Source organism: Phascolarctos cinereus, unplaced genomic scaffold (assembly GCF_003287225.1).
Source record: "Phascolarctos cinereus isolate Bilbo 61053 unplaced genomic scaffold, phaCin_HiC Scaffold_1;HRSCAF=81, whole genome shotgun sequence".
NCBI classification, from domain to species: Eukaryota; Metazoa; Chordata; class Mammalia; order Diprotodontia; family Phascolarctidae; genus Phascolarctos; species Phascolarctos cinereus.
In genome coordinates this window covers 201,056,404-201,082,444 of record NW_027555514.1, presented here as the reverse complement: position 1 = coordinate 201,082,444, position 26,041 = coordinate 201,056,404, and the positions used below count along the sequence as shown (strand labels likewise).

Sequence of the window (26,041 nt, the reverse complement as noted above, 5' to 3'; positions counted from 1 at the left end):
AAACTTTTCAATTGTGTGCAATCAAAATTACTTATCTTTTATAATTGTTTCTATCCCTCGTTTGGTTAAGAATTCATATTGTACTTAGTACTTTCAAAAGCTCAGTACTTATCTTCTAATTTTTGTAGTGGAAACAGAGAATTTAATATTATATTATTATATTAATAACTAATTATTAATTGTGATCCATGCTTTTTCCTTCATTTTCTGTAAAGGCCCCAACTCCTGTTAAGGTCAGTCAGTATCTGAAAGGCATGGCTGATTGATTAGCTTTGTGGAAATGGAGTAGTTAATGACTTTACTAACCACCTTGATTTTCTTGAGCTCCCTTACTATCCAGAGAAGGCTGGACTAACGTGGGAATCATAATCAACCAATAAGGAGGCAGACTGAGCGACCCTTGAGCTTGATGTACCAGAGATCCTTTTCAGTGTTCACTTACAGAACCTGGAACTTCCTCTGCCGTGCCAGCAACCATAGTACCAACATAAGCCAATTCATACCACCTGTAACAGACAGAATGAGCACAAGCATTCTAGTTCTGGGATCTCGGGGACTTTTCAGCCTGACTCTTTTCCTTGTTCCACATACCCTGAGGTGCCTCATGACTTCTGTGAAGCAATCCCTTACCAGGGAAAATCAAACCCAAGCTGGCAGTAGCTGAGTGGGCACACAACCATTCCCATTCAGCTTTGTGGTTTCTTTTCTTTTTTATAATATGTGCAGCCTAATCTCAAAGTGAGCTCAGTTCTGACTGCAGCCCCTCATGCAGGCTGCCAGCTTGAGAGAAATAAAACATAGACAACTTAATTCTGTTCATCTTTCTTAGACAAACTCTGAGGTTGACAGCTTGCTCCCAGCTCTTAAGGAGCATGCTCCTCAATTTTGCATGGGATCCCACTCAACTAGGACACCTAATTTCTGTTTAGAATATAAACAGAAACCAGTGTGAGCAAACCTTTACCCTGAGAGAAGGAACTCTGTCCTTGATGTCCTCCATTAGAGTTTAGGGTGACCCAGCTCATGAAGGAGAAAACCAGACCAAGAAGTCCAATTGGATGTGGCTTTCCCTGCCTAGATTGCTGGAGGCTGCTGAGTCTCATGATCAAGACATGTTCTCAACAGAAGAAGCCAAAGACTTTTAGCCTACCTCCTAATTAAATATCAACTAATCAAGGTTGATTTTCATTTGTCAAGGGAATTCCCTTTCAGAAGATATTTAAGGCATTTCAGGGTCTCCCATGGCATCTTTGGTTAACAAGAGAAACCACTGACCATCAATTTATTGATTACCAGCTAGCCTAATGAATAGATTATTAATTACCCAGAAACTGTCTCTTGGGGTTTTCATTCATCTCAGAACTTTAATATTAAGGTCACTTATCTCTTTTAAATTTTTTTTGTGGAATATGGAGCAAATAGGTAGGTCCACTTTGTTTTCCAAACTGCTTTGTATTTTCCCAACAATTTTTTTTAATCAAATAGGAAGATTTTCCCTGTTATTTCTGGATTCTCAAACACTGGATTATTCAATTCCACTATTTATGAATATAACTTGTCTAGTCTGTTCCATTGATCTAATTTGCCTTTAAAAAAAATACCATACCATACAAATACCACATGATGATTGCTGCTTTATAATAGTTTGTGGTCCTGATATGCTCTGTCCCCTTCACTCTTATCTTCTTTCGTTACTTCTCTTGATAGTCTAGATTTTTATTTATCCAAATGAATTTAGTTATTAGGTTTGACGAGTATAGCATTAAAAATGCAAATTAACTTTGGGAGTAATAATTTTTATTATATTAAGATGGTCCAAGCATGAGTACTGAAAGTTCCTCCAGCTAGTCAAGTTCTTCTTTACTTTTAAGGGGGGATTTTAAAATTAAATTTAGATAAATATTGAAGATTCTTTGATAGATTTGGTCCCAAATATTTTATTTATTTTTTAGTTATTTTGAATGGGACTTTCCTGTCTATTATCACCTCTTGGACTTTGTTGTTATTCTATAGAAATGCTACTGATTTTTCTATAGAAATGCTACTGGGTTTATCTTACAGTCTATAATTTTGCTAACAGTCTAAATTAGTTTCCTCGCTGATTTACCAGGATTTTCTAAATAAACTTTCATGTCATCAGCAAATATGGGTAGTTTAATCTACTTTCTACTTTTCTTTACACTTCAATTTCTTTCTCTTACTGCTATTGCTTGTGGGTAACAGAGGAGGATTCTTGTTTTACTCCTGTATTTACTGAGACTGGTTTTGGTATATCCTTAATGAATATGATGCTTGTACTTGGTTTTAAATAGATTTTTATCATATTTTAAAAGATCCCTTTATGCCTGTATTTTATAGCATAAATGAGTATTGTAGTTTCTCAAAGGAAACTTCATCTATTAAGATAAAATTGTGGTGGTGGATTCTTTTTTGTTGTGAATAGTTAATCACATTATTTGTTTCTCTAACATCAAGCCATCCTTGCATAAATCCAAATACCTTGTAATGAATACTATTTGGGATAAATTAGTGTCATTTGCTTCACTTAATTTTATTAACAATATTTGGAATTAATATATTAATGTTATGAATCTCTAATTCCCTTCTTTGCTTTCCTCCTTACTGAGTTTTAAAACTCTGTCTCATTAAAGGAGTTTGGTAGAATGACTTCTCAGTTTTTTGAGGGGGACAAGGCAATTGGGGTTAAGTTACTTGCCCAGAGTCACACAGTTAGCAAGTGTTATGTGTCTGAGGCTGAATTTGAACTCAGGTCCTCCTGACTCCAGGGTCCATGCTCTATCCACTGTGCCACCTAGCTGCCCTTTGATTTCTCAATTTTGGGAAAGTATTTGTGTAGTGTTAGTACAAATTGTTCTTTAAAGGATTGATAGATTTATATTGTAAATCCATAAAGAGCAGGGATTTCTCTCCCCTAGTTCCTTTTGATAGTTCTTTTACAATTAACTACATTTCCTTTTCAGAAACTGGATTAAGATCTCTATTTGATCTTCTTAATTTGGATTCTTTATATTTTTGAAAATAATCCTATATTGTATTCTCCATTTTGTTAGCAAATGACTATGTAGAGTACTTCTGATAGCTCTCTTACTTCTTCTGGTTTGTTGTGATTTCATCCTTTTCATTTGTTTATAGTTGATTTGATCTTTCTGCCCTTTCTTTGTTAATTAGGTTGTACAAAGGTTAACAATTTTGTTAGTCTTTTCAAAAAATAAGCTTTTAGTTTTGTTTACCATTTCTTCATTTTATCACTTGATTTCCATTTTATCTATTTCTCTTCTAATTTTCAAGATCTTCCATTAATGTTCATTTCTAATTTTTTATTTGGTAGGTTTCTAAAGTTTTCACAAATGTTCATTTTATCATTTCCTATTTTGTTAATGTAAGTATCTAACTATCTATTATAATTTTTCCCTTCAGGATTACTTGAACTGCATTTCAAGAGTTCTGGCATGTTGTTTTGTCATTATCATAATTTCTCACATGATTATTCATTGAATTATTTCTTCTTTGGCCTACACTTAGCATTTCAAAATTAAGTCTCAAAAGCCAGTGTCATTTGTTTTACTTTCTGAAATATTTTTATTATGTTTTTGTCTGAAAAGGATTTCTGACTTTTTATATTTATTCCTGATATTCCTTTTCCCTGATACATTATTGATTCTTGTAAAAAGTTCTCCATATATTCATTTGCATTCTCATTTAGTAAAGACCATAAGTCTTTTATTTCTAATTTATCTAGCAATTTATTCAATTTCCAATTGTGAGAGAGACATCATAGACTTTTACTATTATTTTATTCTTATTTATGTTTTCTTAAAATTCCTTAATTTTTTCCTTTATGAATGCAGATGCTAATCATTTGGAGTGTACATATTTAATAATGATATTGGCTTTTTGTCTATGGCTCCTATCTGCATGATATAATTTCCTTGTTTGCCTTCTTTTATATTGTGAAAGATTTAACTTTTTTATTAAATAATTGAAACTTTGTTTAAAATATTCACCCCTTTCCTGATGTTTTGTTTTCTTTCTTCTTTCTTGTGGTTCCTCTTATTGGTTCTAATTTTTCTTTACAACATGACTAATGTGAAAATATGTTTAATAGGAATGTATATGTAGAGCCTATAACAGATGGCACACCATCTTGGAGAAGGAGGTGTGGAGGGAGGGGGAGAAAATTTAAAACTCAAAAGATTATGGAAGTGAATGTTAGAAACTAAAAATAAGTTAATTAATTTTTTAAAATTCACCCCCACCTCACACCTACCAGATTGGCTAAAATGATAAAAGGAGAAAATGACAAATATTGTAGGGGATGCAGAAAAATTGGGACACTAATACACTGTTGGTGGAACTGTGAACTGATCTAACTATTTTGGAGACCAATCAGGAATTGTGTCCAATGAGTTATAAAACTGTGTATACACTTTGATCAGCAATACCACTACTAGGTCTATTTCCCAAAGTGACCAAGGGAAAAAGAAAAGGATCTATATGTTCTAAGATATTTATAGCAGCTCTCTTTTTTTTAGAAACTGAAGGGATGCCATCATTTGAGGAATGGATAAACAAATTTTGGTATATGATTGTGATGGAATACTATATTCTATAAGAAATGACAAGCAGGTTGATTTTAGAAAAACATGGGGGCAGCTAGGTGGCACAGTCTATAGAGCTCTGTCCTTGAAGTCAGGAGGACATGAGTTCAAATCCAGTCTCAGACACATGATACTTACTATCTGTGTGACCCTAGGCAAGTCAGTTAACCCCAACTGCCTCACCAAAAAGCAAAAACAAAAACAAAAATATGGAAAGATTTGCATGAAATAATGAAGAGTGAAATGAACAGAACCAAGAAAATATTGCATACAGTAACAGCAATATTGTTTGAAGAATAACTGTGAATGACTAAGTTATTCTGAGTATTATAAATACAAAAATCCACTACAAAGGGCCTATGAAAGAAGATGCTATCTACCTACAAAGAACTGATAAATAGAAGTATGCATATTATGTTTTACGTATCTATAAATATATGTGTATGTACATATGTATATATCTACATATTTGCCTAGATGTATGTTATATATACATATATATATATGGATACATATATGTGTGTGTGTGTGTGTGTAAGACGTGTGTCAAATACTGGCCTTCTCTAGTGCAGGGAAGGAAGAGAAATAAACAGGAGCTTAAAATATAACAAAAACTAAATTAAATTAAATTTTTAAAAAATTCATCTTGAACACAGTAAATTTTGGTCTAGAATCTCATTTTTGTACTACATATATTATTTAGATGAGCTTCTTTTAAGCAACTAATTATGAGGTTTTGTTTTCTTATGTAATCTATCATTCTTTCATTTTATTGGATTGTTAAGTCCATTCACATTTAAACTAATAAAAGTTAGGTTTAAATTTTCTTCTATTTTTGTCTGTAGTTTGTTTCTAACTCCCATTCTTTTCATCATGGTACTTTGTCTCTTCAGGTATTTTGTTTATTTTAATCCAGGTAATCCTATTCCCAAGCTCTCTTCAGTTTATAAACTCTTTCTCTAGTTTTGGAGTTGTACTTAACTTACTGATTTCCTTTTCTTTCTTCCTTTATTTAGTTGCCTCCTTTCCCTCTCTCTTTTAAGTGACTCATTCAGAATTCCCTTTTCCTCTCCTCCCCTCCAACTTCTTTTCCTTGTTAGGATTTCTTTTTATCTTTTTCTGAATTTTTATGAGAAAGATTTGTTTACTTTTTACTTTTCATTCATTCTCTTCCCTTTCTGTTTCTACAAAAATTCTCTTCTTTACTTCTTTGTCCATATACTTATTAATTTCTTACATAGCCTTTCTGTGTTCCTCATGGAGTTAAAGATTCTAAGGTACAAAATTGATCTCCCTCTCCTAATCATTTTCTATATTATTGTATTCATAGATATTGTCTTTTTTCTGTTGTGCCTCACTCTTAGAAGTATCAATTCATAATGGAAGTAATGAGGATAGAAACAATGCTCCAATATGGAAATTACTCAGAAATTGTCATACAGTTCATTTTTATCCCTGCCCTCTACACAATCATTCTCTTCCCAATTTTCCAGTTAATTTTATCTCTGGGTCCTTCCCAGGGTTCTGGTTGCCAGCTGTCCCAAGCATCTCCCATTTCTCTTCTCATGTGGTCTGTTTTTGTCCATGGAGGCACAACATTCTCAGAGAAAGTGGTTTTTTTTTTTTTGCACCAAACCCATGCGTATTAGACATATTGCAAGATCCTATTGCCCATTAAAACATCTCCTCCCAATAGGAATGATCTTCAGTGGGACCCCTTTCTCAGTGAATTGAGATCTTCTCCATTACTTTCTTTCTTTCAATTCCTCTTTTTACTACTTCACCAAGTCTCCTATTGCCCCTCTTCTTGCTGAGAGAAGATGGGGCTTACCTTAATTTTGCTATTTACCATAAATCTGATTATATATTATGACACATTAACCTTCAGTTTGATTCTAATGTCTCTCTTTTATTGAGTAGTGATCTTTTTTGATTAATTATTAGGCTCAAGTTTGTAAGATATATCACTTTGGTTTACCTCTTGATCTCTCTGTCTTTTCTGGATGTATTATTCAATTTTCTTTTTTGCACTTTCTGTTGGGTATATGTGTATTTCAAATTTACTTCCCTTTAAATTTGAGAGTCTTTCTCCTGGTATTTGTTGACAGAATTTGTTATTTTTAATTGTAATTGTTAAATTTGGCCGCAATGTATCTTAAAGCATAAGATTTTTCCCCTGCGAACAATCTGTGTTTTTTTTTCTCCCTTGATGCTTTTTCCCCCCCTGCATTCAGATGTCATTGTTGTTGTTCAGTTGTTCATTTTAGTCTGACAGGAGTGGGGAACCTGAGGTCTCAAGGGCACATTTCTCTCTAGGTCCTTAAGTGTGACTCTTTGACTAAATCCAAACTTCACAGAACAAATCCCCTTCATAAAAGGATTTGTTCTGTAAAACTTGGACTGTCAAAAGACTGCACCCAAGAACCTAGAGGGCTACATATGGCCTCACGGCCACGAGTTCCCCACCACTGCATAGACCATGCTGTCCCTGGGGTTTTCTTAGTGATGATACTAGAATGGTTTGCACTTCCTTCTCCAGTGGATTTAAGGCAGAGAGGATGAGTGACTTGCCCAGGGTCACATAGCTAGTAAGTGTCTATTTCTGTAGATCTATATCTATATACATAATTATGCACACGTAGATATATATAATTTACATATAGATTTATTTATATATAGATATAAATCGATTATTCAGCCATTCTCCAGTTGATAGGCACTCATATTGTTTCTAACTCACTGGCACAACAATTTTTGTTTTTTTACATATGTGTCCCAGCACCTTCATTTTATAGATGAGGACACTGAGGCCCATTAAGTGCCTTGTTCAAGGTCATATAGGCAGAAACTTTCAGATTTGTGATTTCAGACCAGTTCTCTTATTCTAGAGATACTCAGGTCTTTTTCTTTCTTTCTTTCACCTAGTTATATAATTCTTTTCCTTTTTTTTGTTAAATGGTCAAGTAAAATCCCACTTCTCTTCTCCCCTTCAGCTTGTCTTGTTTTGTATAAAACTCCAAAACCAGGGAAATAAGTAACAAGTAGTAGATAGGACTTGAGAGTGAAGGAAAGAGCCTATGGGAATAAAGGCAACTACAGTATGTGCAAGATACAGAGTGCTAGACCTCAAGTCAAATTGGCCAAATAACTTAAATTCTATTTGCCTCCAGTGTCCTCATCTATAAAATAAGGGAAAATAGCACTTATAGGGCAGCTAGGTGGCACAGTGAACAAAGCACCAGACCTGGAGTCAGGAAAATCTGAGTTCAAATCTAGTCTCAAATACTTACTAGTTGTGTGACCCTGAGCAAGTCACTTAACCCTGTCTACTTGAGTTTCTTCATCTGTAAAATGGGCTGTAGAAGAAAATGGCAGACTACTCCAGTATCTTTGCCAAGAAAATCCCAAAAGGGGTTACAAAGAGTGAAACATAACTGAAAAAATGACCAAACAATAAAAAAAAAACCTCTCACGTTTGCTGAAGAATAAAATGAGAATATTTGTAAATTACTTTGCAAATTAATTATAAAATGCCCTATATGTGCTACCTATTATTATGAAAATAGGTTAAATAAAAATAATTGAAGATACAATATATTATTTTTTACAGAGGAAGAGGAACAAAAAAACCCTAATTTTAGAGAATTAGAGGCAAATGGACAAAAATATAACCTTAATGCTCATAAATGTGAATGGATTAAACAATCTAATGAAAAAAGGGAGATTGAATAAGGTAACACAACTACACAATGAGTAGATTACAAGAAAAACACCTGGCAAGCAAGGATATAAAAATATATAAATAGAATAAAATTTAGGGGCTGGAATGAAGTTTATTATGCATTAAGTGAATCCAAAAAAGCAGGAATTGCAATCATTCCATTAGAGAGGAAAACAATCACAATATAGACATAAACAAGGAAACTGTATCATGTTGAAAGGAAGCATAGAAAACAAACTATTATCAACATTAAATTTACATGCTATAAATGCCATTTATGATTCTAAATTCATTAAAGAAAAAAAGTAATCAAAATAAAGGGAGACATAGTAATTAAATAGTGTCCAGACACTTTAATATAGTCCACTCAGTTTTGGATGAACCTAACAGAAAAATAAACATGGCAAAAATACAGAATTGTACAAATTGCTGGAGAAACTATACCTAAAAAATTTCTTCTAAATGTGACTGCTATTCAAATTTTTAAGCACTAACTAGAATTTTTATAAAAATTCACCATGTTTTAGGGTACAAATATATTATAAATAACATAAACAAGCAGCAATAAATACATCTTTTATAGACTATAGGGCAACTAGGTGCAGAGGGCTACAGTGTTGGGCCTGAAGTCAAGAGGACTCATTTTCCTGCCTTCAAATCTGGCTTTAGACACTTACTAGCAGTGTGACCCTTTCCTCATCTCTAAAATAAGCTACAGAAGGAAATGGCAAACCACTCTAGTACCTTTGCCAAAAAAAGAAACCCAAATGGGGCCACAGAGTCTGACATGACTGAAAATGACTAAGCAACAAAATTACAAATATGATGAAATAATAATATGATGAAAATGTAATCAGTTCAAGGAGCACAAATGAAAGCTTTAAAAAAAAGGTTTATAGAACTGAGATGACTTTAACCACGCTAATGAAAAAAAGATAAAAAAAGATAATCCTATCTACAAAATTCTAAAGAAGGTGACCAAATAGAGCTCTAAATTCAACTTCAGAAAATGAGGTAAAACTAGCTATGATGAAACTTCTAAAGAAAAATACACAAAATTCTGATGGATTCAGAGAACTCTGACAAGCTTGTTACAAAATGATTCTAAAAACTTGAGAAAGAAAACACTCCACTAGACTCCTTTTCTGAGACAAAGTTCTAATATACCAGAGAAAGATAAGAAGGAATACAGACCAAGATAATTAATTAATACCAATTAAAAAGTATAAATAAAATCCCTTTAAATAAACTACAGAAATTCATCCCTGAAATCATTCATTATGATGAAGGTGGATTTATACCAGAGACACATGGATGGTTCAACATCAGAAGCAATTAAAATAATTAATCATATTAAAAACAAAATCATTCAAAACCACGTGGTTATCTCAACATATGCAGAAAAATATTTTTAAAAGTACAACACTCATTTAATGCTAAAAATTCTATAAAATATAGGTATAGAGGGACTTTTTCATATAACAAAAGTATCTATAACCCACATAAAACATCATATGCAGGGGGGAATACACTAGAAGATATCCAAATAAATATAGAAGTAAAGAAAGGATGCCCATTCTCCCAACTACTATTTGATATCATTATGGAAATACTAGCAATAAGACAAGAAAAGAAATTAAAAGAGCAAAGATAAATAAAAAGCAGATAATACTATTTGCTATGACATAAAGGTTTCTTCAGAAAATATTAGGGAATCAGTTAAGATACTAATTAAGACAATTAATACCTTTACACAAAATTTCAGGCTACAAAATAAACCTTCAAAACCCAAAAGCATTTCTATATACAAAATTATTAATGAAATAATAACAAGATTTAAGAGGTAATAATTAGATTCCATATAACTAGAAAATGTATAGATATCTGGGGATCAGTCTACCAAAACACACACAGCACTGGCATATATTCAATTACAAAGTGCTCCTTAAAGAAATAAAGAATTATTTAAATAGATGGAGAATTATTCAGTGCACATATGTGGACAATGGTAGTATAAAAAAATTATAAGACTACCAAATTTAATTTATAGTTTTAATTTATGTCATTCAAACAAACAAAGAGACATCTAACAGAACATGATAAAAAAAAAATTTCATTTGGAGAAAGGCAAAATCTAAAATATAAAGGAAAAGTGGGAAAAATGTAAGGATGAAAGGGAAATAGCACTTCCTGCCCACAAAATATATTATAAAGCAATAATCATCAAAATATATTCTAGAAATCAAAGCTATCTATAATCATATTTAAAATGCTTTAAAACACTGTTGATTGGAGAAACATAAATTAAAACAACACTGAAACACAAATATCAGATTGGTTAATATGACAGAAAAGGAAAATGACAAATGTTGGAGGTGATGTGGGAAAATTGAACACTAACGAATTGTTGGTGAAGTTGGTGAACACTAATGAAAAGTTGGTGAACTGATCCAACCATTCTGGAGATCGAGTTGCAACTATATGCAAAGGGCTATAAAATAATGCATACCTTTTAGCCCAGTAATATCACCATTAGGTCTGTATTCCAAAGAGGTTTTTTTTTAAAGGCAAAGAATTGGAAATTGAAGAGATGCCCATCAAGTGGCGAATTCCATCATAATCATATGCAACAACTTGTTCAGGTATTCTCCACTTGATAAAAGACGCTGTCCCTTTCCAGAGAAAGAACTAGTAGAGCCTGAATGCAGGTCAAATATAATTTTTCTTTACTTTATTTGTCTTGGGGTTTTTTGCCCGTGTTTTCTTTAGCAGAATGACTTACGTGGAAATGTATTTGCATGACTACATGCATATGATCTATATCAAATTGCTTGCTTTCTCAATGAAGCAGGGAGTGGAGGGAGAGAATTTGGAACTCAAAATTTGAAAAAAAAGAATGTTAAAATTGTTTTTACATGTAATTTGGAAAAAATAAAATATTAAATAAAATTTTTTTAAATGATGAACAGGATGATTTCTGAAAAATATGAATTGATGCAAAATGAAATAAGCAGAACCAAGAAAATTCTGTACACAGTAATAGCAACATCTTAGGATGACTTAGTTATTCCCAGGAATACAAAGATCCAAGGCAATTCTGAATGACTTATGATGAAAAATGATATCTGCCTACGGAGAAAGAACTGGTGGAGTCTAAATGCAGATCAAAGCATACTGTTTTTTTATTTTTTTTCTTTTTCTTTTTTTTTTGGTCTGTGTTTTCTTTTACAACATGACAATATGGAAATATGTTTAGCAAGACTGCACATGTATTACCTATATCAAATCGATTGCCATCTCAGAGAGGGCAGAGGAGAGGGAAGGAAGGAGAGAATTTGGAATTCAGAAATTTTAAAAACAAATGTACAAATAAAACAAATATAGCTAAGATCAGAAGGAAAGCAGAAAGTTGGGGGGGTGGATTTTTATAGAGTTTAACAGCTGAAGGTTTTATATCTAAAATATATAAAGAACTATTTCAAATATATAAGAATATGAGTTCTTCCCCAATTGATAAATGGTCAAAGGATATGAACAGGCAGTTTTCTAATGCAGATTTATATCATACAAAAAAATGCTCTAAATTATTATTGATTAGAGAAATTAAAATGAAAACAACCTTGAGATATCATGTTGCACCTATCAAATTGGCTAAAACGATAGAAGAGCGATGTGACAGATGTTGGAGAGGATGTGGAAAAAATGGGACACTAATTCATTGTTGGTGGAATTATGAACTGATCCAACCATTTTGGAGAGCAATCTGGAATCATGCCCAAAGTTATTAAACTGCCTACATCCTTTGACCCTGTAATACCACTACTTGATCTATTTCCAAAGATGATTATGGAAACAGGAAAATAATCTATATGTTCTAAAATAAATTTTAAAAAGTGCTTTACCAACAAATTGGGAAAAAGCAAATGTTAAAAATTATTTTTTCATGTAATTGGAAAAAATATTTGAAAAAACATATTCCAGTCACAGGAAAATCAGAAACAATGGAACAAAATAACCTAGCATTCAATAAGCATGAAAACATAAGTTTAGTGTGAAAGAATTCCATTTGATAAGAACTACTAGGAAATCTGGAAAGCAGTCTGGCACAAAATAGGCTTATGCCATTTCTTACAATAAATTCAAAAGTGATATGTGACCTAAATATTAAATTTCATGCTATTTTTTAAAAATAGAAAAGAAACAGATCATACACCTTTCATAGCAAGAAGTAGGAGGTGTATTCTTAACCAAACTATGGATAGAAGCTATTTCAAAAGACAAAAGATAAAATTTGGTTCTGTGAAATTGCAAAACTTTTGCAGAAACAAAATTAATTCACCTAGAATAAGAAGAGTAACAATCAAAGAGGGGGAAAATTCTCTATCAAAATCTTGGATAAGGGTTTGCTGTCCAAGATATGCATAAAAATAACCGGGTAGATACAGATAGACATATAGATACAGATATGGATATAATCAAATGTTATTCACTAATAGACTAGTGTTCAAAGGTTATAAATAAATAGCTTTTAAAAAGAATTGCAAATCATTAACCACCACATGAAGTATGCTTGAAATCACTAATAATGAGAGAAATCCAAATCAAAACAACCCTGAGATTTTACCTCACACTCTGCAAATTGGCAAAGGTGACAAAACATGGGAATTTCGGTCAAGATTGGTAGAGCTGTGGGAAGATGTGTACACATTGTTGATGGAGCTATGAATCAATATAACCATTTTGAAAAGCAATTCGTAATTATGCAAATAAAGTGACTAAACTGTCCATATCCTTTGACCCGGAGATTTCACTCCTAAGCTTATATACCAAGGAGACCATGATAAGGAGAAATCACATACACAAAACTCATATACACAAAAATACACCAGCACTTTTGGTAATAGCAAAGAACTGGAATCAGGGTAGATGCCCATTGATTGAGGAATGGTTAAACAAATTGTGAAAATCTCAGGGTTGTTTTGATTTGGATTTCTCTTATTAGTTATTTAAAGAATCTTCATATGGTTACTCAAAAAATGATGAATACGATAAATATAAAGAATTTTGGAAAGATTTACACAATCTGATGGAAAACAAAGCAACCAATGCCAAGAAAACAATATGCACAATAACTACACCATCATAAACAGAAAGAATAACCACAATATTAGAAGATGATACTCCACTCAATTCCTTTAGTGAGATGAGGTCCATAGCACAAATTTTTAACATTTTTCAATGTATTGATTAGTTTGGCTGATTTTTTTTTCTTCTTGTTTTCTTTTTAATTTAAAATTTGTTATATGGGATGGTTTTCTGAAAGGGGAAGGAACATGAATACTGACAGAAATTTTGATCATGTAAAACATAATAAAAACACTTTTAAAAATTCCATTTAAGAATTCTGTTTGAAAATACTGTAAGTCATTCTCAACCAAGAATTTTTGACTTCTTTGATTATGGTTCCTTTTGAACATATTCAGCTACCTATTTTTAAGCAAAAACAACAAATGTTATCATTTAAACTGAGTCATATTGGGGTGGCAGTGGAGATTTTAAAGTTTTCCTTTATTGTTGCCTAGATAATTTTTGCTTTCAGAAAATAATTACATCTAATACAGATCTTTCAAGAGATTTGTAGGTCATATGACTTAGATCAGTACCTTCTACTGTGCCTAAGTAGCAGTACCTACATAGCTTTAAATGAAATTTAAAATTTAGAATTTTCAGTTACATTCAGTTGCAATTTTAGAATAGTCTGTTATAGCCTCTTAAAATTATATTCCTGTATTTTCATTTCCTTTATTTCAATTAATGGGAAAAATAGTTAGATCTAAATAAGGAACAACAGATCCACATGCTTTAATCATTTGCTAAAAGTATTTTTGATGTCTTTGAAGAGATTCTGCAACCACTTAAGAAATCCCCAAACATGTAGTCGAAAGAAGTAACCTTGCATTAAGCAGTATATGCACAATAATTATCATTTGAAAATTCAATGTTCAATTTTCATGCTGAAAGTATGAAACATTTTATTATTTTACAGAAACATTAAAATATCCATATTACTATTAATTAGAAAAGGTACTTTAAATGCTTTCCTCTTTAAGAAGACTGGAGTGATACCAAAAGAAAATTCATCTGCTAGGTTTAATATAGAATCCAAGAGCATCTTAAATCATTTGTCACATGGTACAACTCTGGCTATGCTATTTCATGTGTAGTGCCAAAAAGTTCACTTACACAATCCATCTGTCATAAATTTAATCTGCAAAATCTGCAAAAGGCTGAAAGCTTTTTTTTATTCCTGAGAAACAAAAAAAAAACTTGCTACAATATAAATCAGAATTGACTTCTTAGAATCAGATTTCAAACCCTCCTTAATTTATACTTTTTTAAAGATGAGTCAAAATTACTATTCATAGACCAATGATTAAAATATCCAAGTTTAGAAAGTGAATTTTCTTACTAAAATATTATCAAGTTAAAATTAATAGACTTTCTACCACGTAATTATCCTATGAAGTATTCTATAAATATCTGACAAACTACTTAAGTTCATAGTTAATAATAGTAGCTAATATTTGTATATAACATTTAATTACCATCTCTATGCTGATGATTCTCAAATCTACATATCCTGCCCTTTGATCTCTGCTAATCTCCAAGCTAGCATTTCCAACTGCCTTTCAGTTGAAGCCTTCCTGCTTCAAGTCTTTCCCCTTTCCAATTTATCCTCCATTCAACCACTAAAGAGATTTTCCTAAGCTGCAGGTTTGTACATGTTATACCTCCCCAAACCCTGCTCAATAAACCCCAGTAGCTTCCTATTGCCTCCAGGATCAAATACAAAATGCTCTGTTTGTCATTCAAAGCCCTTTACAACCCAACCTCTTACCTTTCCAGTCTTCTTACACACTACTCCCTGACGTGCACTTTTCAATCCAGTGACACTGGCATCCTGACTCCTCCATGAACAATCTCTTGGCTCCAGGCATTTTCTCTGGCTCTTCCTCATGTCTGGAACACTCTGACTACTGATTTCCCTGGCTTCCTTTAAGTACCAACTAAAAGACCGTCTTCTACAGGAAGTCTTCTCTAACCCCTTTTAATTCCATTGCCTTCCCTCTGTTACTATTTCCTATTTTATCCTGTATATAGCTTTCTTTGTACATATTTGTTTGCAAATTATTTCCCCCATTAGATTGTGAGCTGTTTGAGGGCAGGGACTGTCTTTTGCAACTTTTTGTATTCCCAGCACTCAGTATAGTGCCTTGCATAAAGTAGTTGTTCAGTGCTTATTGGTTGATAAATGTAGTGCTTTACAATTTTTATTTCATTTGATCCTCACAACAACTCTGGGAAGCAGGTGCTATTTTTATTCCTATTTTACAGATGAGGAAACTGAGGCAAACATGTTAAGAGACTTGGCTGGGGTCACACAGCTAGTAAGTGTCACAGGCTGTGTTTGAACTCATGTGTTCCTGACTCCAGGCCCTGTGCTCTATCTACTCCATTACCTACCCTACCTATCTAGTTAAATAGAATTTCATTTAATAAAATCAGGTTAACAGTATTTATTGTGTCTACTATGTGCCCAAGCATTGCAATTTGAACTAGAAAGGATATAAAATCAGCCTACAAATATCTAAGTGTTAGATACTATAGGGCATATAAAGAAATATAGGATAGAATTCCCAATTTCCAGAAAATGGCAAGAGAAGTATGACATAATCCCTGCCCTGGAAGAACTGCGCTTCTGTCACGACTGTATCAGAATGGATACCAAAAATAATTTTTAATGAAGAAAAGGAATTGGTCTTCGAAAGTATTTTGTGGCATTTGTCCTACTATTTGACTTCAGAACATTGAAAGTGCACTACCGAAGTTTGTGTTTGCAAACTCCAACTAGGTGCAAGTCACCTTCAAAACAGCTTTGCAAATCAAGGCTGGTTTCAGCTCTTAGAATATATTTCTGTCAACACTACATATTTAACATTATTTCATTATTGATTCCTGAAGAGCTCTCATTCCTTTGTTAGTAAAGTCAGGAGGAAGGGGTGTGGTGGTTAGAGGCTAGATTTAAAACCGAAAGCAGTTTCAGGGTGGCACAGTGGATAGAAAGACAGCCTTGGAATCAGAAGGAGCTGAGTTCAAATCCAGCCTCAGACACTTAACCAGCTATGTGACCCTGGACGAGGCATTTTACCCCAACTGCCTCCACACACACAAAAATGAATACAGTTTCATAAATAATGTCTACTATATAATGAAGGAATAATAGTACATGCAGGGAGATTTTGATTTTTCCAGAAAGTTAAATACATATTTTGTCAAGATTCTGGCCATTCTAAAGAGGCAATATTTCATACAAAACTTTCAGAGAGTAATTTCTTAATCAAGGCTGCAGATGCCTTGTTTTATAACTGAATTAACTTAGTCTAAATGAGGCGTTTGTTTTGATATATTGTTTCCCAGGGTCTAAAATAAACCATCTGCCATCTGAATTTCTGTACAATAGTCAGGGGTCCTGGCCATTAAAACTGAGAGGAGTACAAACTAAGAAGTTACGGGAGATAATTCTTGGCACTTAAAAAGAGATGAAAGAGGAACGAATCAAACTGGACCCTCCACTACATAGAGATACTGGGATTGTTGCAATCTTATGCAAAAGTTTGATTGAGGGCTTTGCTAAGGACTTCTTAAATTACCTAAATCGACCCCAATACCACATTACTGTTAGGCATTTTTCCATACCTTGAAAAAGAAAGGCTTTACTTCCATTGTGCAGCCCAGGAACCTGGAGTACTCCCACCGTGGACTCCCCCAGCTCTAAATCCGTTAAGAAGTCGATTTTCAAGGAGGGGTCTACTCCAATTCCCCAAACTGGAGGTGGGGGATGGACATTGGAGAAGGATAAGAGAGAAAGAAAAAGCACCATCAAAATAAAAGTCTCTGGGACTACAGGACAGCGATTATACTGGAAGCTAACAAAGCTAGGTAGGAGACTATCCCTTCCCAGAATCTCACCTGTGCTCACCAGTTTGGCTTAAAAATGATTTAACACCCAAGTCCTATTTACACGAAATATTTTAAAATCCTTCTATCTGTAAAGTACCCCTCTTTTCACAGGGCTGAGATAAGGGGCATGAATATCCTTTAGGTCTCAAAATAAGAGAGGGGAGCAAGCTAGCCTTTCCCTCCCCATTCCTGAGCATTTTCATGCGACAGATAGGATAGCACTGGCTTTCCAGAACCGCCTCACGTTGTCTCTGCTTCTAGTGTCTACAGAGCCTAATGCAGATTGCTTTTCCCTCAGCCCAGCCCAGACAGCACTGACCTGCTAGGAGACAGAAGATCAAACAGAATGTGGTGGTCACTAAGATTGGAGACTCCATGGTGGGGATCTTTTCAGTTCATCTTCTTCCTCTTAAAAAAAACCGTCTTAGAATAAAAATAAATAAACGTCTGCCTCTCCCTTTGTTTCTTAATATTAATTTTTTAAAATCGAGGAGGGCAGCTCCTTGAAAATAAAATGCATAAATCTGTCAGACCTTTGAAGAAATTGGACTCTCCGATGTGTACATCATTCCCACACAGAGTGGCAAAGGGTAAAAAATGAGGGAGGGGTCAGATGAGAGAGAAAGAGAGAGAGAGGAGAGAGGAGAGAGAGAGAGAGAAGAGAGAGAGAGAGAGAGAGAGAGAGAGAGAGAGATGAGAGGATGAAGAGAAAGGAAAAGAGAGGAAAGAAGGAAAGATCAGTGGTGGGAATGGAGGTTGGGAGTGTTGACGGGTGTGGGTGGCAACAAAAACTCCCTCTCCCGCTGCAGCCAAAACCTGTGATGAAGGCAGAGACGATGGGAGGAGAGCCCAGAGATGCAGGGAGAAGAGATTGCCCTTTCAGGGAGGGGCGAGCAAGGGGGAGGGTGGGGAGGAAATGGAAGGGGATGAAGAAACCGGGAAGAGCTTCCTTGTCCCTTTTCTTCCACTGCAACAGATTTCAGGAGCAACTGCAGCCTCCTCCTCCTCTTCCCTCCCACCATCCTGGAGCCATGCCACTCTCCTCCTCCAGATTAAAAAGAACTAAAACCAAGGTGCTAAGTTTATGGAACAGCCTATTCCCCACTCCCACCTCCATCCTTCCCGTCCCACCCCACTTCACATACCCCAGGAAAAGGTAGCACCCAGTTATTCAAGAATCCCTTTAGGAAATTGGAAGGTAAACTGCTCGCTAGTCATAAAGGAAAGAAAAATCCAAAAGCTGGCAGCTTTTGGCAGCTCCCAAGAAATTGAGGACTCCTGTCTGAGAGCCCAAGACAGGCCTGTAGAAGGTCAGGCTGATCTGGAAGCAGAACATGACCTTGAGGTGAGACTTGAAAAACAGAAAAAAATGATTAGTAAGGAGCAAAAGGGAGCCCTGGGGAAGCTGCAAAAATTGACAGCCTGGGTAGGGGCGCTAGAGATATTCCAAGAGAAAAAAAAGCACACTGAGTGGTGAACTTGGTGGCAGAACAGTCTGGAAGCTTCAGAACCTCTGCCAAACACTGAGTGGAGGGGAGGAAGGGGATATCTCCCTGGCTAGGAAGGAACTCTGAGCAGGCGGACCTGGAGAAAGGAGCCAGAGCACCGGCTGAATATGAGCCTCCCTGGTTAGAGACCACAGTCTTTTCTCTCTATTAACATTTTCATAGGCCTTGGATTCTATTAATACAGAACCAGTGGGAATGGATGCAAATTGCATAGGATATCTCCCCTCAGGATCCAAGACATAACATTTTCCAGAATTGCCCATGAACGTCCAGGTGATTTTTCTCTGAATCCAAAAAAAAAAAAAAAGGATCGCTTATAATACTCCATCAGAACAAACTTCAGCCGGTGTTGCACTGCTAAACTGGTAAGTAAACTGTTATCTAGCTTTATAAACAAGGCACAGTTGGATTCTTAAAGCTCCATCTTCCTCCCCCCCATAACTATAGAAACCAAAATGCCTACTGTCTTGCTAAATATTAGAAAAGGTGTCTGAGTTGTCCTCATAGCAATAGATATCACAGTGCACACTACTAATACATGCTACCATAGTAAAACAAAAAACATATTTCTACTTTGTTTTTTATGGGCTCTGGAGGGGGTGTAATTAGGGTGCGGGGAATGTTTCAGATTAGTTATTTAAGTTACTGAAATGTCAAAGTCTGAACCAAATTTTTAAATTTCAATTTATTTATCCTTTTAACAATTTATTAAGAAAATCTCCAATACCTAGAATTAATGGAATTCTTTCATTTTGTGAAGTATTTTTTCCTGACAAAAGAAAATTCACATAACCTGTTTTAAAAATGCTTCACAGGTATCCACTTGATAAATTAAATTAATAGATTATTCAAGAAGCTAAATTACCTCTGCTTTTTAAAATGCCAGAGTATCTAGGTAGTTGAATGAAATATATGTAACCTGGAGCTCAAAGCCTATTTGCATAAGACTCTTCATTAATGAAAAACACTGCTGTTAGGGATGGAATTGATGAGAACAGGAGAGAAAAGAGAGATATTGGTGTTTGCAGTGGTTCCAGATTATGTTCTGGGAGTGGTCCCTGAAGAGAGAAATGTTCTGGGAAGATACTGATATGTAGAGGAACTAGCACCTCAGACATTTCTCTATCTCAGTAATAATATACCCTACCTCCCAGCACTATTGTAAGGAAAGACATGAGATAATATTTGTAAAATGTTGTGGAAACTTCAAAACGCAATGTATAGGTTCACTATTATGCCTAGCTTTTAACATAGGACTTCAAGGAATTTCCTCTTGAGTGAGATCTGAGTGGGTCTCTCTCTGTCTATCTCTCTGTTTCTTTCTCTGTCGGTCTCTCTCTCTGTATGTCTGTCTCTGTCTCTGTCTCTCTCTTTTTCCACTATACAAATTGTCTGGTATAATCTCATCTGTATAACTTCTCTGATTTGTTTTCTTTTGGCTTGCAATGATGGGTTTATTTGCTATATGTCAGTTTCTTTCCAGAATAATCAATCTCCACCAATGAAGACAGTCTTATGTAGATGGTCTTTGAATCTTGGTTTACATATATGAACTGCAAATTAGGTTAAAAAATTCATATGATCATCTTTCTATAATCACATAGTTAATTCACTGCAAATAATGGCTGTATTTCAGGATATTTCTAAGCACTTGCCTAACATTTAAAAGTTTTGATGGTTACATCTAGAAGTAATTTCTAACTCTTGACATTCTGAATTTTCAAAAATTATCCACATATTATTTTTATTTTCCTTCTTTAAAATAATAAAATAACTTATTTTATTCCTTCAGTATTAAAACCACAGCATGTTATTCTGTTTAAAAATATGTCTTTGAATATAAAAATATTCAACATTTCTCTTCAAGATTAAAAAAAAATAAGGTGGTTAGTATTTACTATCTTCCAGTAATACAAATTTCCTAGTTTGCACAGGTCTTCCTCCCTAGAAATTAATCGTTGCTTTCTACATAAAGCCAAATTTAAGATCCCCTGTTCCAAGAATAAATGGTTCTTCTCCTACTTATGCAAATAAACTTCTAGCTATTTTTTAAAAAGATCTAACTTCTCAAATCATTTAGAATGTTCTACAAAATTAAAGACAGAGAATAGCTACCCAATCTCATTTAAAAAATATATATTTTTATTGATCTTTCGACTTTTTTTCCTTATAGCAATAAAATTATGCTTAATAACTCTGCCCCTTTGACTCCCAGAGAGCTAGCCCATATTTTACAAGACAGAAAAAGAGAGAGAAATCAGCAAAACTGCTTAATATGGGTCAAAAGTCTGAAAAATGCACAATGAACTATATGAATGGAATACCCACTACTAAAAGGGGAGGGGAGGGAAGTTCTCATATTTCTTTTTTGGAACCATGCTTGTTCTTATAACTTTGCAAATTCAATTTTGGTTTTTTGCATGTGGTTTTTCTTCCTGTTTATATTGTTGTGGTCTTTGTATTGTTTTCTTCTGTCTTCTTAATTTATTCTCTATGAGTTCATATAGATCTTTCTATGCTTCCCTGTATCCATCATATTCATCATTTTCTAGAGTACAATAATATTCCATTATATTCACCCATGAAAATTTCTTGAACAAAAATAGTTTACAATTTTTGTAAACTTTGTAAACTTATACAATTATTTGCTATCACCTACAGTGTTGTTATAAATAATCTTGTGTGTATGGAGAATTTCTCCTTACCAATGTCCTCCCTGGGGTATAAGCCCCAAGAAATTCTGGATCAAAGAGTATGGACATTTAAGCACTTTAATTGCATAATTCCAAATTATTTTCCAAAATGGTTATTATGCTCATTACAGTGTGCTATAGTGCCTATCTTACCATAACCCATCGAACATTGTCATATCTACTAATTAGCAGAGTGTGAATTAAAACCTCAGTGTTGTTTTGATTTGAATTTCTTTCATTATTAATGATTTGGAGCATTCCTTTATCTAACTCTTGATAGTTGGCAATTTTTCTTTTAAGAACTTTTTGCCCATATCCTTTGACCACTTATTTATTGATGAATAATTTTTCTATGTCAGGAAGGGAGCAAGTATTTATTAAGTGCCTACTATATACGAGACAGTGTGCTAAGCACTTTACAAGTGTTATCTCATTTGATTGTCACAACACTGGCAGGTAAGTGTCATTATTATCCCTATTTTACAGGTAAAGAAATTTAGGCAGATGCACATTAAAGTGACTGCAGAATCTAGTTGCATAGCTAGGTAAACATAATATAGGTACATATACATACATATCATATACTTGTATATATGTATGATATATACATACATAGGTTAATTCTTACATTGTTAATTATTATAATCTGTTACAATATCTGTATATACACATATGTGTATATAGAGATATATTGTTTATATATATATTGGATACCAAGCAAATTTAATACAAAGGGTTTTTTTGTCCATTTCCTTTCTTATCCTAAGTGTATTAATTTTGTTTGTGAAAAAGCTTTCAGTTTTGTTTAATCAAAGTTATCTATTTTATCTTTTATAGTTGCTGCTATCCCTTATTGTGCAAGGAATACATCTCCTATTCTCAGATGTAAAATGTATATAATCTATTTCTCTTCTAATTTTTAATGGAAATGACTTAAATATTATTATTTAATTAACATTAATATTAATTAATCACATATCCATTTAGAATGTGTTATAGAATGTGGTATAACATGTTGATCCAAGCCTAATTTCTACCAGTCTGCTTTTCAGTTTTCCCAGCAGTTTTTACTTAAATAGGACTTCTTTACTAAGTAATTTGTGTTCATGATTATTAAACACTGGACTATTTCCTTCTATTATTTCAGGTTCTCTCTTGTCTAGTCTGTTCTGCTGACCTATCATTAAAAAAACAATTCTAATGGCTGTAGCTTTGTAATGTAGTTTGAAGTCTGCAAGTGCTTTCCCTCTTTCATTCATATCTCTTTTCATTATTTACCTTGAGAGTCTAAATATTTTATTTTTCCAAATGAATTTTATTATGATTTTTAGACTTCTATAAAGTATCCCTTTGATGATTTGATTGGTAGTATTGCCTTTTTTTTGTTGTTGTTGTTAAATTGGCACGACTGAGTTATAAGTAGTGGATATTTTTCTCTTCTCAATATATTTTATGGAGCATTTTGAAGTTGAATCTATATGAGTATTTTGCCTTCTTTAGAAGATTGATTTCCAAATGTTTTATGAGTTTTGTATTTTTTTGAAATGGGATTTCCCATTTCTATTATTGACCCTTCAATATTATCATATTAAAATGCTATTCATTTTGGAAAATGTATTTTGTAGTCCTGAATAGCATCTTTGCTGATTTTTCAGAATTTTCTAAGTAACTAATATAATCAGCAAATAGGGATAGTTTTATCTCTTCTTTACCTACCTTTATTCTTTTTTCCCTCTTGTCATTGCTATTACTAGCATTTCCAGAACTTTATCAAATAAAAGTGGAGAGAGTGGGCATCTTTGTTTTACTCCTTTATTTATTGAGAAAGTTCTTAGTGTGTCCAAATTGTGTAGTAGACTTGTGGTTTTAGAGAGATACTTTTTATGATATTATGAAGTCCTCTATATGTTTTTCTACTTTGTAATGTTTTAGCATAAATGAATGTTGCACTTTGCCAGAAACTTTCTGTATCTATTGAGATAATCAGGTGGTTTGGGATTAAAATATTATTATTTTGATTGTTTTATTAATATTCAGACATCACTGAATCCCTGGCAAAGCTCCAGCTTTGTTATAATGAATGATTTCTTGGATGAATTACTGGTCTGTTTGACAAAGAAAATTGTTTAATTGAATTGATATTCATAAATAATGTTGATCAATAGTTCTCCAATGCTTATCTTTCCCTGGCTTAGGCATCAAGACTATGTATGTCTCATAAAAGGAGTCTAGAAGGGTGATTTCTTTCTCAATTTTTAAGAATAATTTTTTATAATATTGGTGCTAATTAATTCTTTAAAGTTTGATAAAATTCTTCTATGAATCCATCTGGACCAAGAGTTTTCTTTTTCTTTGCCAGTTTCATTATAGATAGGGATAGCTAAGTACCTCAGTGAAGTCAAGAAGACCTGAGTTCAAATGTGAGCTCAGACACTTGACAGCTGTATGAATCTGGCCAGGACATTTACCCTCTGTTTGCCTTCATCCACTGGAGAAGATAATGGCCAACTATTCCAGTGTCTTTGCCCAGAAAACTCCAAAAAAATGGGTTTATGAAGAATTGGACATAACCGAATGACTGAACAAGAACAACAATCTGACACAGCTAATTGTATTTCCTTTTTCTGTGATGGTATTATATAAGATGTCTATTCTGTTAGTTTAGATATTTTACATTTTTTAACATATTCCTCCATTTCTTTTTTCTTCTTAGTTTTGGTAGAATATAACTGTATATATTGTGTTCTGATAATTCTCTTTATTTCTTGATTTACTGTGATTTCACTTTGTTAATTTACTATTTTGTTCATTTGATTTTTTTGCCCTTTTAAAATCAGATTTGCTAAAATCTGTCAACTTTACTTCTTAAAATACCTTTTAATTTTACCATTTTATAGTTAATTTTTTGGATTCCAATTTATTTCCCCTCTAATTTTTAATATCTCTATTTTTCTATTTATTTTAAGTTTATTTGTTGAATTTTTTTGAAATGCATATTCAGTTCATTAATTCTTTTTTAATAAATGATTCTTGTTGTTGTTGGCATGGTTTTAGGAGACAGAATTTTTTCCTGAAAACTATTTTGGCTGCATCCCAGAAATTTTGGCATATTGTTTCATCATTATCATTTTCTTTCACATAATTATTGTTTCTGTCATTTGTTCTTTAACCAATTAGTATTGCATTGTTATGTCTCCACAAGAACTGATAAATAGCAGCATGTATAGAACAGTTTTACATACATACATATGCATATGTGTGTGTGTATATATATAGATATATAGATATAGATATAGATATATACCTATTTATGTCTAATAGTATTTATCTCTAAGGTGGGGGGAAAAGAAGAAAAAAAGAAATTTACATGATAATTTTGTTGTATATTTGAAAGGAATAGCAATTTATACATAGTAGATTTGCAATTCCATGTGCAATCATCTTTTTAATTTGCACTATGTTATGGAAATTCTTGTTTTATTCCATAAATTAAAATAAAAATTCCTTTTTTTCATCTAGTTAACTAATTCTTACCCTCTTTTATTTTCTCAGTTAAGTCCTCATATAAAATGCCTTTCCTCTCCTCCCTTTCAACTTGTTTTGTTTGTTAATTTTAAATTTCATTCTGTACCTTTTTCTTAAAAAGTTATTTTAGTTCCTTGGGTGTTTATTCTAGATCTTTTGATTCCTGAGCATTATACTCATCTATTCCTTCTTTAGTCTCAGTGTCTTTCATTGAATTAAAGCTTCTCTGATACTTACTTGGACTTCTAAATGTTGTCATTGTTGTTCATCATGTCCTACCCTTTGTGACCCCATTGCCCATAGCACATCAGGCCCTTCTATTCTCCACTGTGTCTCAAAACCTGTCCAAGTTCATGTTCATTGTATCCGTAACACTATCTATCTCATCCTCTGCTGTCCTCTTTTCCTTTTTTTGCCTTCCATCTTTCCAAACATCAAGGTTTTTTTCCAATAAGTCCTGTCTTCTTGTTATGTGGCCAAAGTATTTGAGTTGCAGCTTCAGTATTTGACCTTCCAGTGACTAGCCTGAATTAATGTCTTTAAATATTTACTGATTTGACCTCCTTGCAGACAAGGGACTCTGAAAAGTCTTCACCAGCACAATTCAGTGGCAGCACCACATCAGTTAAAAGGAAAGACAAAAATTTTAAGGAGTTACAAAGCAGTGCAAAGAACAAAATGAGCAGTTTCATATTAAGCCTGGGTCCTATGAGCAACAAGAAAAGTAGACATTTTCTCTGAATCCCATGACTTCTCAAACCTCTCCAAATCAGAAATCTTGTGCTAAAGAAAAACGAATTTTGGCTATCTCCATAGTCTAAGAGATCCAGAATCCAAAAGGAAGTTTTAAAAAATCATGAATTGATGCTTACTTACCTTGAACTCACTCAACACCTTTCTCACACTTCCCAGTGAAGCTGTATGACCTGACCCAAAGACATGACACTGGATTAC

At 33.5% G+C, this 26,041-nt stretch overlaps 1 protein-coding gene across 1 annotated transcript in view; it reads right to left on the bottom strand.

The window, feature by feature from the left end:
- Nucleotides 1–17,991, bottom strand: part of NELL2 (neural EGFL like 2) — a 166,902-nt gene extending 148,911 nt beyond the window's left edge. Inside the window, exons 1-2 of the mRNA XM_020973673.2 lie at nucleotides 17,681–17,991; nucleotides 17,098–17,226 (exon numbers count right to left, since the gene is read on the bottom strand). Of these exons, the coding sequence (XP_020829332.1) occupies nucleotides 17,098–17,226; nucleotides 17,681–17,738 (187 nt within the window). The 5' untranslated portion in view covers nucleotides 17,739–17,991. The remainder of the gene's footprint in view (nucleotides 1–17,097; nucleotides 17,227–17,680) is intronic.
- Nucleotides 17,992–26,041: the final 8,050 nt, after the last annotated feature.